The sequence below is a fragment of the Hypanus sabinus genome, chromosome 5, assembly GCF_030144855.1.
Source record: "Hypanus sabinus isolate sHypSab1 chromosome 5, sHypSab1.hap1, whole genome shotgun sequence".
Classification (NCBI taxonomy): domain Eukaryota; kingdom Metazoa; phylum Chordata; class Chondrichthyes; order Myliobatiformes; family Dasyatidae; genus Hypanus; species Hypanus sabinus.
Window position 1 is genome coordinate 167454348 of NC_082710.1, and position 16215 is coordinate 167470562.

General features: G+C 49.2%; 1 protein-coding gene across 2 annotated transcripts in view; it reads right to left on the reverse strand.

Moving 5' to 3' along the window:
* Positions 1-16215, reverse strand: part of gtf2h4 (general transcription factor IIH, polypeptide 4) — a 130889-nt gene that overhangs the window by 47765 nt on the left and 66909 nt on the right. For both annotated transcript variants that reach the window (XM_059970843.1, XM_059970842.1), the window contains 2 exons: positions 5378-5466; positions 1060-1168 (listed from right to left, as the gene is read on the reverse strand). In XM_059970843.1, coding sequence (XP_059826826.1) covers positions 1060-1168; positions 5378-5466 — 198 coding nt within the window. The remainder of the gene's footprint in view (positions 1-1059; positions 1169-5377; positions 5467-16215) is intronic.

The window sequence follows — 16215 nt, forward strand, 5'->3', positions numbered from 1 at the left end:
TTTGCACATTGGTTGAATGCCTAAGTTGGTGTGGTATTTCATTGATTGTATTACGGTTATTATTCTATTTCGTATTGAGTATGCCTGCAAGAAAATGAATCTCAGGGTTGTATATGGTGACATATATTTACTTTGATAATAACTTGACTTTGAACTTTGAAAGGGTTAACCTATGAGAAGCATTTGATGGCTCTGGGCCTGTACTCACTGCAGAATGAGGACAGATCATTGAAACCTGCTGAATAGTGAAAGACCTGGATAGAGTGGATGTGGGGAGGATGTTTCCTATAGTGGGCGAGCCTAGGACCAAAGGGCAGAGCCTCAGAATATAAGGATGTCCCTTTGGAACAGAGATGAGGAGACAACTCATTGGATATATTTAAAATGGAGGCTGATAGGTTCTTGATTAGTAAGGGCATCAAAAGGGACGGAGAAGAGGTAGGAGAATGGGCTTGAAAAGGAAAATAGATCAGCCATGATTGAGTGGTGGAGCAGACTTAATGGACTGAATGGTCTAATTCTGCTCTGATGTGTTCAGCTCCCCCCAGATTCTACCCCGTACCTACATATCGGGGGCAATCTGCCAGCCTGAATAGTTCAGCACAGGAACAGACCTTCAGACCACAGGATGTGAAATATCGGCTTAAACCCCTCAGTGTCACGCCACAACCCACCATCACTCCAAATTACAGTTGCAGAACCCCTTCCACTTTCTTCAGAGTAAACAGTGAGAGAGAGGGAGTAAGGGGGGAGGGAGGGGGACAGGGAGAGAGGAAGGAGAGCAGAGAGGGAGGGAGGGAGGAAGGAAGAGAAAGAGAGTGAGTGGGGGAGAGAGACAGTGGGGAGGGAGGAAAATATGGAGGAGAAAGGGGGGAGAGGGGGTATCAATGGGGAGGGAGATGGGAGAAGAGTGGGTAGAGGGGAGGGGTGGTAGGGAAGAGGTGCAGGGGGAGAGGAAGAAAAGAATGAAAAAAGAAAGCAAGAGTAAGAGAGAGAGATAAAGTTTCACAGGGTGACAGAGTCACCTGGCTCAGTGGCCATTCTCGACCTCAGTTTTACCTCGGCTGTTTGGAGGTACTGTAACATGAAGTACCAGAGCTGGGACGAGGTATCAAGCAGCAGGAACTGGAACCCTGCGGACGTGATGCACGGAGCCTCCGTCCCTTCACTGCAAGAGACAGAATGAAGCCGAACATTACATTACAGCACGGAAAAATGCGGCAATTGGGACGAACAATCCAACATGAATTCCTACAGCTCAGTAAAATTAATTAAGAATTAAGATGCAATGAGAGTTTAGCACAAACAGCTTTGGCCAAATATCAAAACAGCTATTTGGCCAAAGTTGAGAGAAAACTGGATTTAATGTTGACGGTGAGAGAATTCAGAATTCAAATGATGAAGGGACCGAGGGAATCCTCATTCTGTTGGGATTGTTAATTCATCTCCTGTCCTGGCCCTGGGAGGGTTGTGAGTGTCAATGGAGTGTTACTCTGTACCGGCGCTGGGCATGTTTGATCAGACAGGTGGAGGGGAGATGTGTTTTGCATCTCCAGGGCAGCAGGGTAGCACAGCAGTTACTGCCAACACATCACAGCTCCCGTGACCCCGGTTCAGTACTGCACATCCAACACGCAGTCGGATTCCAATGGTTTCCCCCCACTGGGAAATAAGGAGACAAGGAATGGGGCTAATAGAATTGTGCTAAGTATTTAACCCATTCTGTCCCTGTTCTGGGAGTAGGTGATTGGTCTGTACAGGCAGCTTTATTCTGTATTTAACCCATTCTGTCCCTGTTCTGGGAGTAGGTGATTGGACTGGATAGACAACTTTATTCTGTATTTAACCCATGCTGTCCCTGTTCTGGGAGTAGGTGATTGGTCTGTACAGACAACTTTATTCTGTATTTAACCCATGCTGTCCCTGTTCTGGGAGTAGGTGATTGGTCTGTACAGATAACTTTATTCTGTATTTAACCCATTCTGTCCCTGTTCTGGGGTAAGTGATTGGTCTGTACAGACAACTTTATTCTGTATTTAACCCATGCTGTCCCTGTTCTGGGAGTAGGTGATTGGTCTGTACAGACTTTATTCTGTATTTAACCCATTCTGTCCCTGTTCTGGGAGTAGGTGATTGGTCTGTACAGACAACTTTATTCTGTATTTAACCCATTCTGTCCCTGTTCTGGGGTAGGTGATTGGTCTGTACAGACAACTTTATTCTGTATTTAACCCATGCTGTCCCTGTTCTGGGAGTAGGTGATTGGTCTGTACAGACAACTTTATTCTGTATTTAACCCATTCTGCCCCTGTTCTGGGGTAGGTGATTGGTCTGTACAGACAACTTTATTCTGTATTTAACCCATGCTGTCCCTGTTCTGGGAGTAGGTGATTGGTCTGTACAGACAACTTTATTCTGTATTTAACCCATTCTGTCCCTGTTCTGGGAGTAGGTGATTGGTCTGTACAGACAACTTTATTCTGTATTTAACCCATGCTGTCCCTGTTCTGGGAGTAGGTGATTGGTCTGTACAGACAACTTTATTCTGTATTTAACCCATTCTGCCCCTGTCCTAGAAGCGTGTGATAGGACAGTATAGACAGCTGAGTTCCGTATTTAAATCATTCTGTCCCTGTCCTGGGACAGTGAGAGTGAGCAGCACAGAGAAGAAGCTTTATTCTCTACGTGACACATGCTGTCCCGCTTCTGATCCCAGTCGTACGATGATGGGACAAAGCAGAGCGGCCCTTACTCTGTGTTCACCCTAAAATGGGTGGAATCTCCAACAACGAGAACAGACGAGGCTTTGCTTTCCACCCCCGTCAGGAGTGAGCCCAGCTCCATCTGGCTGGGTAGAAGCTTGTGCCTGCCGTGGGCATTGGGACAGGGAAGCTGGGAGAGCTTGGCTGCTTGTGACAGGACTGATAATTAATGTGGCCACTTTCCTCTGCTCCCTCTCCACCTGCCAAGCCTGCTAACTGGCTTCTCAAGGTTGGTGATCACAGAAACTTTCTGCATGTTTCCCCCATCTGCCACTCCCTAACCATGCTCACGCTGTCAATGTGTCAACTCTGACAGATTTATCTTGATCCTCCTTGTCATAACAATCAGATAACCTCAAGGACAATTATATTTTATCTTGTGTTACATCAACCAGCAGGGCCTCATAAATTAAATGCCATGGATGTCTGTTTGTGTATCACCTGGTCCCAGAGGGAGAGGACAGTGTGTGACCCACTGCCCCACCCAGTCCCAGAGGGAGAGAGGACAGTGTGTGACCCACTGCCCCACCCAGTCCCAGAGGGAGAGAGGACAGTGTGTGACCCACTGCCCCACCCAGTCCCAGAGGGAGAGAGGACAGTGTGAGACCCACTGCCCCACCCAGTCCCAGAGGGGGGAAGGACAGTGTGACCCACTGCCCCACCCAGTCCCAGAGGGGGAGAGGACAGTGTGTGACCCACTGCCCCACCCAGTCCCAGAGGGGGAGAGGATAGTGTGTGACCCACTGCCCCACCCAGTCCCAGAGGGAGAGAGGACAGTGTGACCCACTGCCCCACCCAGTCCCAGAGGGGGAGAGGACAGTGTGTGACCCACTGCCCCACCCAGTCCCAGAGGGGGATTGGATAGTCTGACCCACTGCCCCACCCAGTCCCAGAGCGAGAGAGGACAGTGTGTGACCTACTGCCCCACCCAGTCACAGAGGGAGAGGATAGTGTGACCCACTGCCCCACCCAGTCCCAGAGGGAGAGAGGACAGTGTGTGACCCGCTGCCCCACCCAGTCCCAGAAGGGGGAAGGACAGTGTGACCCACTGCCCCACCCAGTCCCAGAGGGGGAGAGGATAGTGTGTGACCCACTGCTCCACCCAGTCCCAGAGGGGGAGAGGACAGTGTGAGACCCACTGCCCCACCCAGTGTCAGAGGGAGAGGATAGTATGTGACCCACTGCCCCACCCAGCCCCAGAGGGGGAGAGGATAGTGTGAGACCCACTGCCCCACCCAGTCCCAGAGGGGGAGAGGATAGTGTGTGACCCATTGCCCCACCCAGTCCCAGAGGGAGAGGATAGTATGTGACCCACTGCCCCACCCAGTCCCAGAGGGAAAGAGGACAGTGTGTGACCCACTGCCCCACCCAGTCCCAGAGGGAGAGAGGACAGTGTGACCCACTGCCCCACCCAGTCCCAGAGGGGGAGAGGACAGTGTGTGACCCACTGCCCCACCCAGTCCCAGAGGGGGAGAGGACAGTGTGTGACCCACTGCCCCACCCAGTCCCAGAGGGAGAGGATAGTGTGTGACCCACTGCCCCACCCAGTCCCAGAGGGAGAGGATAGTGTGTGACCCACTGCCCCACCCGGTCCCAAAGAAAGAGAGGACCGTGTGTGACCCACTGCCCCACCCTGTCCCAGAGGGAGAGGATAGTGTGTGACCCACTGCCCCACCCGGTCCCAAAGGGAGAGAGGACAGTGTGTGACCCACTGCCCCACCCAGTCCCAGAGGGAGAGAGGACAGTGTGACCCACTGCCCCACCCAGTCCCAGAGGGGGAGAGGACAGTGTGTGACCCACTGCCCCACCCAGTCCCAGAGGGGGAGAGGACAGTATGTGACCCACTGCCCCACCCAGTCCCAGAGGGAGAGGATAGTGTGTGACCCACTGCCCCACCCAGTCCCAGAGGGAGAGGATAGTGTGTGACCCACTGCCCCACCCGGTCCCAAAGAAAGAGAGGACAGTGTGTGACCCACTGCCCCACCCTGTCCCAGAGGGAGAGGATAGTGTGTGACCCACTGCCCCACCCGGTCCCAAAGGGAGAGTGGACAGTGTGTGACCCACTGCCCCACCCTGTCCCAGAGGGGGAGAGGACTGTGTGTGTGAACCATGATCCCACCCTGAATCAGTGTCGTGGCCAACAGGTCTGCCCTCCCAGCAGGGTCTGTTCTGATGTCACAGCAGGAATCCCGCTCATCCACCCTGGGTGCAAGCCGATACCATTTGGTGTGGTGCCACACTGGTGTGGATTGTGTAAGCCCTCTCTCACTCCACGCTTTCTACGTTAACACAGCCCTGATGATCTCTCAGGGTCCCAATATACGCACAGCCTCTTAACGCTGTTGGAAGGCTGCTCCGTGGGATGTCAGAGAGTCAGCGAATCTTGCAGCGTGTCAAACAACATTTCCAGATGGCCCTTGCTGTGAAAGCTCAGCCTCAGAGTGACACTCGTCCCTCGGCTCAGCCTCCAGGAGAGAGAGCCGTTAGCGACAGAACTTCTCCTGGACTCCCACCCACGACTCCTTTCTGTCCCCGTGCCTCTGGGAGAGCTGGAGGTCCTGGTTCGACCGCCGCTGGGAGTGGGGGCAAATCCTCTGCAAAGCTGCGCCACTCACCCCTTCATGAGTCCGGCCTGAATGAGGAGCTGAGCCAGGTCCTGACTGACCGCTGCGCTGGGAGAGCCCACCATGAAGTGCAGAATGACCTGGAAAAGGCACAAGAGGCCGTGAAACTTCTGCAGACCCGCTGTCGGAAGCACCCTGACACACGAGGCCCTGCGGATGCTGGAGATCTGGAGCATCACCGAAACTACTGGAGGATCTCAGCTGGTCAGGCCGCATCTATGGAGGGAAATGAACAGTAAACGTCTCGAGCCTGGGCCTGAAACATTAACCCTCCAGAGGTACAGCCTAAGCCGCTGAGTTCATCCAGTATTCAGAATGTATCGCATCCTGACTAGTCACATCAAGATCAAAAACCATTTGTTATCACTGACTTATGTGACATGAGACATACTATAAATAACAAAGGTAAATAAATAATGCAACAGAAAAATGAAGTAATGTCCACGGGTTCAGTGACTGATGGCGGGGGGGAAGAAGCTGTGCCTGGATCACTGAGTGTGGGTCTTCAGGCTCCCTGATGGGAGCCCCCAGCGGTGAAGGCCCTCAGTGATGGACGCGGCCTTTTTGAGGCACAGCCTCCTGAAGACGGGCTCAGCAGTAGGGAGGGCAGCTCTCTGATGGAGATGCTGAATCCACAACCCTCTGCAGCCGCTTTCAATCCTCTGCACTGGAAGTGCCATGGAGCTAGTCAGAATCATGACCATAGCTATAGAATTAGGCCATTTTTCTTCATGGCAGATCCAATTTTCCTCTCAGCCCCAATCTCCTGCCTTCTTCCTCTATCCCTTCATGCCCTGACCAATCAAGAATCTATCAACCTCTGCCTTAAATAAAGATTTGGCCTCCACAGCTCCCTGTGGCAAAGAATTCTACAGATTCACCGGCCACTGGAAGGTACAGTGCAAGAGGCTGCGGAGAGTCGTGGACACAGTCCTCCCCACCGCTGACAACATGTAATGGAGGTGCTGTCTCCACCACCTGGGCCGTGCCCTTTTCTCACCACTCCCATTGGGCCGGGAGTACCAATTACCAAGTCCCAGTGACCGTTGAGCATAAGTTCTGTGTGTTGTCTGAACCCACGTACCTCTGATGCTGCATCAGGCAAGTTTTTCATTGTGTTAATACCCACTGGAAGGGCGCTAGCCCCCTGGGCCACTGGACAAGTTTACAAGCCACATGTTCCCATCTCTCATCTCCAAGTCCCCCAAATCATATTCCCATGAGCCAGACAGCCCCCAAATTGAAAACGTGGCAGGGAACGGAGAATTCCCTCATGGCAGAAGATGCCTGTGGCCCTGACAGCAGCTGGTAAATCAATCCTGCCAGCCTCCCAAACACTTGGTTGTACTTCGTAACCTGGGCGCACGTGTGTGATAAGAATAGAAACACTCAGCAGGTCAGGCCCCAGCTGCCTCTGACCAGTTCCGAAGAAGGGCTTTCGATCCAAAATGTTAGCATTGTTTTACCTCCCTTGGGTGCAGCCCAACTTGCTGTGTATTTCTGGAACTTTCTAATTCCAGGACCCAGAGCTTTGTACTTTAATTTTTAATGAACACTGATAGCCTCAACCACCAGGCCATCACTGTCAGTTACAAACCGGGATGTCCTTGTAAAAGCAAATTATGAGCTGACTGGAGTGCAGAGTAAATGCTGGAAAAGCACAAGGATAAAAAATGGTATCTTCTCTCTCTCTACCAAGCTACAACCAACGGACCAACTCAACCAACCTGTTGTTTCCTGCACCACAAAGATGTTTCGCTGGCCCCAAGAGGATGCGACCTGCCAGCGGTCGAGGGGGATGGTGAAGGTAACATTTAAGGGAAGGCTGGATGAGCAAATGAGGGAGTTGAATTAGATGAGAATAGACAGGAGGATTGATGCACCATCAATAACTCACTCTGAGATGTAAAGGCGAGATATCGGCTTTTATTGACTGGAAGAAGGAACCAGCAGTGAGTGACCACCATACTACATCCCGGAGACTGAGAGGCCTGGCCCAGGCTAAGATCGCCTTTATACAGGGGTCTGTGGGAGGAGCCACAGGAGCAGTCAGCAGGGGACGTGTCCAGACAGGCACACGTAGTTCACCACAAGGATATAAAATAAAGAGAAGCATAAATAGGATGGATAGTTTCTTTCCTCAGGGTGGAAATGACATACTGTACATAATAGAGCACAGCTGTAAGGAGAGAGGGGGAAGTTAAAAGGTGGGTTTCCCAGGCAATTTTTTTAAATGTATACGAGGAGTGGTAGGAGCTTGGAACTTGGTGCCAGAAGAGGTTGTAGATGTAGATACGATAGTGACATCTCAGAGGCTCACGAACAGGCAGAATAGAGGGACACGGACCACGTGCAGGGAGGTGAATTAGATAGGCACGTGGGAGGAAGAGCTTGTTCCTGTGCTGTACTGTACTGCTGGACAATCTATGAGGGACAAGAGGAACACAAATACACTGCTTTCGACAGAGAGACTTGCTTCTGTGCTCTATCATGAAAGGTGCTGAGGTTGAGAGGCCTGACAGCTGAAAGTGCGGACATCGCCGGTAGCTGGCCTTGGCCCAACCGGGTTGATGCCACAGCCAAGAAAGCTCATTAATACCTCTACTTTGTCAAAAGCCAAAGAATTTCGGCGTGTTTCTACCAACACTTACCAATTTTTATCTATCCACCATACTAAGTGTTCCATCTGCATACGTAATGGATTGGAGTGAGTAGCGGTGAGGACCAAGGTTTGTTCAAGGGAGTCAGAGGAGTGCTCACAGGGCTGCTTTGTCTGGACAGTACTCTGGGACTTATCTACGAACCTGCCATCGAGAGCTGTGTGGGCGAGTCCGTGTCCTCAAGCACATACCAGACATACCCAGATCACAAGCCGTGGATGAATCAGGAGGTTTGTGGTCTGCTGAGGACGAGACTCATAACTGCCATAGCTGCCTCAATGACTGTCACCCAGTGGCACTCACTTCTGCTGTGACCAACTGCTTTGAGAGGTTGGTCATGAATCAACTCCTGCCTAAACAAGGACCCAGACCCACTGAAATAGGGCTACAGCAAATGCAATCTTACTCGCTCTCCACTCAGCCTTGGACAACAGTAATACCTACTACAGGCTGCTGTTTATGGACTACGGCTCAGCATTCAACACAATCATACCCCTAGTTCTGATCAACAAGCTCCAAAGCCTAGGCTTGGCTTCAACTCCCTCTGCAACTGGATCCTTGACTTCCTCACCGGATCAGAAATGACATCTCTTCCTTGCCCACAATCCACTGGCGCAGCTCCAGCATATGTGCTCAGCTGACCATTCTGCCCTCTATAGATCCATGACTATTTGACCAGGCACAGCTCAAACACAATATATAAATCTATGTGCTCAGCTGACCATTCTGCTCTCTATAGATCCAGGACTACGTGACCAGGCACAGCTCAAACACAATATATAAATATATGTGCTCAGCTGACCATTCTGCCCTCTGTAGATCCATGACTACGTGACCAGACACAGCTCAAACACAATATATAAATATATGTGCTCAGCTGACCATTCTGCCCTCTATAGATCCATGACTATGTGACCAGGCACAGCTCAAACGCAATCTATAAATTTGCCAATGAAACAACTATTGTTGGCAGAATTTCAGACGATGAAGAGGAAGTGTACAGGAACGAGAAAGGTCAGCCGGTTGAGGGGTGTTACAACAATAACCTTGCACAAAATGTCTGTAAGACCAAAGAATTGATTCTGGACATCAGGAAAGGGAAGTTGAGAGAACACACACCAGTCGTCATCGAGGGATCAGCAGCAGAAAGAGTAAGCAGTTTCATGTTCCTGGCTGTCAACGTCTGAGGAGCTATCCTGCATCCAACATATTGATGCTATTACACAGAAGGAACTGCCGTGATTTTATTTCATAGGAGTTTGAGTCACCAAAGACTCTCATAAATTTCAACAGATGTACCACAGGGAGCATTTTAACTGCTTGCATTACCATCTGGTTTAGAGGGGCCACTCCAGAGGACTGGAAAAAAACTGCAGGAAGTTGTAAACTCTGCCAGCTCCAGCATGGGCACTAGCCTCTCCAGCACTGAGGACACCTTTCAATGGAAATACCACAAGGAAGCATCCATTATTAGAACATCCATCATCCAGGACATGCCCTCTTTTCCTTGCTATCAACAGGGGGGAGGTACAGGAGCTTGAAGACACATATTCAATGCTTCAGGAATAGCTTCTTCCCCCTACCATCCGATTTTTGAAGGGACAATGAATCCTGAAAACTACCTTGTTTTGTTTTGCTCTCTTTTTGCACTATTTAATTTATATTTTTTTATTGATTTATATATTTACTGCAATTTATAGTTTTAAAATAGCTATTATTGTGAGGTGCAGCTACCTCAAGCTCATGGGCTGAGTTAACCCTCGCCGCCTCCTCTCCTTCAGTGCTGTGGACCACAAACTCACGAGCTGAGTTAACGCTCTCCTTCAGTGCTGTGGATCGTAAGCTCATAAGCCTAGTGAACGCTTTCCACCTCTCTCATTCAGTAATGTGGACCGCAGGCTCACAAACTGAGTCAACGCTCCCCATCTCTCTCCGAGGACTCCGAGCTCACGTTTCCAAATGCAGCCACTCCACCTCTCTGGTTTCGGCGATTCTTGGCCCTCCCTGTCCCGACACTGCTCATCTGGTCCAGCCATTTCTGGGGAACGTCCTCCCAAACCACCAAACCCCACTCGATATGAACCCACATCTACTCCGATTTAGGTGATCAGCTGTGGGTCTCCCTCCTGCATCGGACTCTCGAACAGACCCGCTTGTACGATAAAATGGACTCAGCCTGATAATATACCTTATTATGATCTAACACCTTATCGTTTGCCTGCAATGCACTTTCTCCGCATTGTTACCGTTTTACCCTGTTCTAGCTCAGTACACTGTTTAATGAGCTGATCTGCGTGAACGGTTGACAAGTCAAGCTTTTCACTGGATCTTGGCACAGGTGACACATAACAACCCAATGCCAATACCAAAGCCCAACTGGAGAACCGCAGGGCACAGGACGTCCCTGCTGCCTAGTGCAAATGCTCACTCAGCACGCGGTCCTCAGCTGAGGTAGTCCCCCAGCTTCGGCCACAAGGAGCAAGCCAGCCAGTCCGACCCAATCCTCACACAGCGCACTGCGCCTTAAAGGCTTAGAGGGCATCTGAGTAAGAGTTTTATCATTTAGAGGGTGGTTAGAATCTGAATGACTTGAAAAGGTGGTGTCTCAGAAAGACGATATCGATCAGTAAGGACCCTCACCGCCTAGGACATGCCCTCTTCTCATTACTACCATCATCTTTAAGTCTCGCACTGAGCTGCCGCCGCAAAACAACTAATTTCCCGGCAGGTCAGTGATAATAAACCGGATTCTAGAACGCACTGGGTAGCGGAGGCAGAAACTCTCTCAGCATTGACCAGTAACCAAAACAGTCCTGCGGACCACGAAACACTGGTGGACGGGATCAGTACAGATGTATGCTGGATAGCTGGCATGGATGTGATGGGCCGAAGGGCCTGTTTTGTGCTGCATCACTCTACAAGGCATATTCTTGCATTGAGGCCCGAGGGAGAATTTCAGTAAATGAAGCCAGGGATGACTGGTTTTAGCCCTGTGGAGAGGAGAGATAAACAGTTGACGTTTTGGGTTGAGACTGTTCATCAGGAATGTTGCCAAAGAAAGAATAGTGAGGGCTAATAATTAGTACATAGGGACGTGGACTGTGGAACAGGGTAGTGCAGTGGTTAGCACAATGTTCTACAGTACAGGCGACCCGAGTTCGATTCCCGCTGCTGGCTGTATGTTCTTCCCCTGAAATTGATCATTGTAAATTGTCCTGTGATTGGGCTAGGGTTAAATGCTGGGTGGTGCACCTCGAAGGGCATGGAGGGCCTTCTCCACTCTGTATATCAATAAAATAAAAAATTAAAATAAATAAAACCACATGTAGATGTAGAGACATGGAATGCAGCAGTGACTCAGGAACTTCACCTGTTGTGTCTGCCCATTTACTGTAATGGAAAATTGGATTTGGATAGACCTGCGGATAACCTTTTTATCGGGACCTAATCTGCTACTTAATTAAGTCATGCTGTTATCGAAATGCAGTTTTACTGGTAATCTCGTCAGCTGAGAACATGCTCCTGTGATTAGGCTAGGGTTATATTGGTGGGCCGCTGGGCGGCGTGCAACGCACAGGGCTGGAAGAGCCTGTTCTGCACTGTACTTAGAAATAAAAACTGTACCAAATTTAGGCTCAGGTATATCAGCTTCGACTGGTTTCATTGTGCACAGCAAAATTTTAATAAACCCCGTTATTAGACCACAACAGAGAAGCAGAATTAGGCCATTCAGGCCATCGAGTCTCTGCCATTCCAACATGGCTGATTTATTCTCCCTCTCAACACCGTGTTCCTGTTTTCTCCTTGCAAACTTTGATACCCCTATTGATCAAGAACTTATTGGCCTCTGCTATAAATATACCCAATGAGTTGGCCTGTACAGCTGCCTGTGGCAATGAATTCCACGGATTCACTACCCTCTGGCTAACGAAATTCCTCCTCATCTCCGTTCTAAAACTGAAGCTGTGCCCTCTGATCCTAGATGTTCCTTTTTAAACATTGACTACGGGTCATCCTTCAGCTTGCTCCTAACAGGATATTGAACCCACAACCTAGTCTTACTTTCAAGGACTCTACAACCCATGCTCTCAACACTATTTATTCATTATCTTGCTTTACTTGTTGTATTTGAACAAGCTGATGCCTCATGCGCATTGGTCTTTTGCCCGTCTTTGCTGGTGTGAATTGTTCATCGATCCTGTCGTGTTTTTTTGGATCTACTGTGAATGCCTGCCAAGAAAATGAATGTCAGGGTAGTATACGGTACCACTTTGATAATAAATTTAGTTTGAACTTTGGTGAGGATCCTGGCCTGAAAAATTAACTGTTTATCGCTCTCCACAAATGCTGCCTGTCTTGCTGAGTTCCTCCAGGATTTTGTGTGTGTTGCTCAAGATTTCCAGCATCTGAAATCTGAAGAACCTCTTGTGTTTACAATGCACAGGTACAACACTCCCAACCTCTCCTCAGGCCCTCTAGTTCTGGCAGCATACACCCCTCTCTAATTCATTCACTGTCCTTCACAGTAATAGCAGTGATCTCCATTCCAATACACTCGCAGAGGGAATTGTTAACAGACAGACGTACTTTATTGATCCCGAGGGAAATTGGGTTTCGTTACAGTCGCACCAACCAAGAATAGTGTAGAAATATAGCAATAATAATAATAATATAATAAGGCTTATAATCAGAATTTCACCCTAAACCATTAGTGCCTTTGGGGCTCAGCTGTGATTATTCCCTTTCAACAATCTACCAAAGGATGGTATTTCCTGGTGGCCAACCATTTTAATTCCTCTCCCCATTCCCGTTCAAGAGTTTCACAACAGCGGGGTAGAAACTGTCCTTGGGCCTGGTGGTAGATGCTTTCAGGCTTTTGTATCTTCTGCCTGATGGGAGGGGAGAAGAGAGAATGCCCAGGGTGGGTGGGTCTTTGATTATGCTGCCTGCTTTACTGAGGTAACGAGAAGAGTTGACAGAGCCCGTGGTGGAAACACAAGACACTGCAGACACTGGAATCTGGAGCAACACACAAAGTGCTGGAGGATCTCAGCGGGTCAGTCAGCATCTGGGGAGGGAAACAGGCTGCCAACGTTTTGGGTGGGTTGAGGCTGGAAAAAAAAAGAGGGGCAATAGCCGACAAGTTCTTCCAGCAGTTTGCCTGTACTATAGCTTCCAGCATCTGCCGGCTCTTGCGTCTCCCTTCTAGAGGGGAGGCTATTAATACATCACCCCAGTGAGATAAGTAACAGTGCAGACTAGCAGTCAGGGACTTTGCTGTTCTGTATGCCTTAGTGTCACACTGAGACACAGGAGGAGCTCCATGGTTTAAGATGTTAATACCAGCTACGTGCTGACAATTTATTATAGAACCTTGCAACCCCGAAGGAGGTCCAGCGTGCCTGTGCTGGTTCTTTGAAAGAGCTCACCAATTAGCATCACTCCCACACTCATTCCCCACTGCTGTATATAACTCTTCCCTCAGACAGTGAGAGAGCTCTTTTGGAAGGTCACTGCCAATTCTATATCCATTACCGCTTCACTGACGGAAAATAAAAAAAAAACTACTGCAAGAAATCCAAAATAACTGCTGGAAACACACTGCAGGCCAGACAGATTCTCAGTGTAGGGCAGGGGCTCCAACCTTTATGCCATGCACCAATACCATTAAGCAAGGAGTTTGTGGACCCCAGCTTGAGAACCCATGGTGTAGAGTCACACAATGTAGAAACAGGCCCTTCAGCCCACTGAGTTCATGCTGACCATTAGCCACCCCGTTACACTTGTCCTTCAATTCCCATCAACTCACACCAGATAATGCCACCCACTGGTAGCAATCTCCAGCAGCCCAGTTACCCCTGACCTGGGAGCCTTTGGGAAATGGAGGGCAACTACAGCACCACACAGTCACACGAGAAAACTGCACACAGACAGTACGGGAGGTAGTTAACTGAAACAGCATCTTTCTTTCAATAGGTGTAGACTGGGTGACAATATTACCTGTTTTCATTACTGCATTTCTGACCACAATCCCATGAAAACAAGATGACACAGCAAGTAATAACATGGAACATTTGGAACTTCAGACAGTACAGCACAGTATAGACCCTTTGGCGCACAATGTTGTGTCGACTTTAAACTAAGATCACTCAGACCACTTAGCCCTCCATTTACCCTTCACACACAAGCCTAACTAAGAGTGTATGAAGTGTCCTAATGTATCTGCTTCTACCAGCACCTTGGCGGCGTGTTCCATGCGTTTACCATGCTGTGTAAAAAACCTATTTTTGACATCTCCTCTATCATTTCCTCCAATCACCTTAAACTCACGGCTTTTTGTGATTAGCCGTTTCCACCTTGGGAAAAAGGCACTGGCTGTCCACTCTATCTGTGTGTCTTCTCACCTTGTACACCTCTATCAAGTCACCTCTTGTCCTCCTTCACTCCAAAAAGCCCGAGCTCACTCAACCCCTCCTCATAAGATATGCTCCCTAATTCAGGTATCATCCTGATAAGTCCCCTCTGCACCCTCTCTGAATCCTCCACGTCCTTCCTACAATGAGGCAACTGGAACTGAACACATCTGGGATTTAATCTCCTGGAGTAGGACCAAGTGGAGAGACACGAGGTTAAATGGGATGCTTTCAGGTGAGATGCTGAGCATAGTCTGCCCATCCTATGAGACATGCAGTGCCCCTCGGTCAACCTGCAGGATTAGCGATGAGGGATCCAAGGCACCAAATACCTAGATGAACTGGTTATTGATTTGCAGAATGACCCTTGCATTTGTCCGCACAACACTCACTGTGCGTCAATTACCTTTCGAGAGGTCTCTGAGTGCTGTGTAAATGTAATTGTTGTCAAGTGCCTCCTTCACTGCACAGTGGGCATTTCATCGTCAAGGTCGCTTCAAGAGCGGCAGTGGTGATTGAGTGAGACTCGCAATGAGCGACTGAAGGACCGTATTTACGGTGATCACAGTACCCTGTCGGACATTGGTCACGTAGAATACTGCAGGTCTGGTTCAGTGATTCATTGGCGAGAGTGACGGTGGGGGAGCTGTGCTGCTTTGGTTGAAGCATAGACCAGACCCTCATGCCACGGTGTTGCCCGTTGCAGACGAGCGAGGCATTGTGGAAGAGAGCAGAGGCCTCTTTGGGTGCACTGGAACCTGTAATGGGTTGGGGGTGCCCCCCCACCCCCCATTGGTACTGCCCTACAGTGTTTGCTCGATGGAAGACAAGCTGGACCAGGATAACATCCTATGCCACTCAGGGACTTGGGCTTTAGTTTTTTTACTGTATGTTTTTTCTGCTAACATAACTATGTGTTATGGTGTGCTGTCAGTACTGTGTTTTTCACCTTGGCCCCGGAGGAACGCTGTTTCATTTGGCTGTATTCATGTGTGTGGTTGAATGAAAATTAAACTTGAACTAGGCCTGCCTAAGCTTGGTATCAGTTTGGTTTACTATTGTCACATGTAGCAAGATTATAATGAATAGCTTGTCTTGCATACAGATCACATCATTACACCGTGCACAGAGCTAGGATAAAGTAAAATAATAACAACAAAGGGTTAAAGGTACCAGAACTATGCTGTGCTGGTAAACTATAGTGTGAGGTAGGTGAAGAGGCCAGCAGTCCCTCTGATCATACAAGAGGTCCATTCAAGAGTCTGGAAACAGCAGGGTAGAAGCTGTTCTTGAGCTCGATGGTACGTGCTTTCAGACTTTTGTATCTTCAGTCTGATGGGAGAGGGGAGGACAGAGAATTCTAGGGTGGGTGGGGTCTTCGATGGGGCTGCTGATTTACTGAGGCACTTGAGAAATCCAGACAGAGTCCATGGAGGGGAGGCTGGTTCCTGTGATGTGCTGAGCCGTGTCCATAACCAACTCTCTGCAGTTTCTTGTGGTCATGTGCTGAGCATTTGCTAGAGATTGAATGCTTTCTGTGATGCATTGATGAAAATTTGTTGGAGTTGACAGGGATATGCTGAATTTCTTTAGCCTCCTGAGCAAGTAGAGGTTATTAACGAGCTTACTTGGCTGTGACATCAACGTGGTTGGACCTGAAGCTTTCAAATCTCTCAACCTCAACACAACAAACAGAAGCACTTGTCCAACCCCTCACCCACTTTATGAAGTCATTGACCAGCCCAATTGTTGTCAT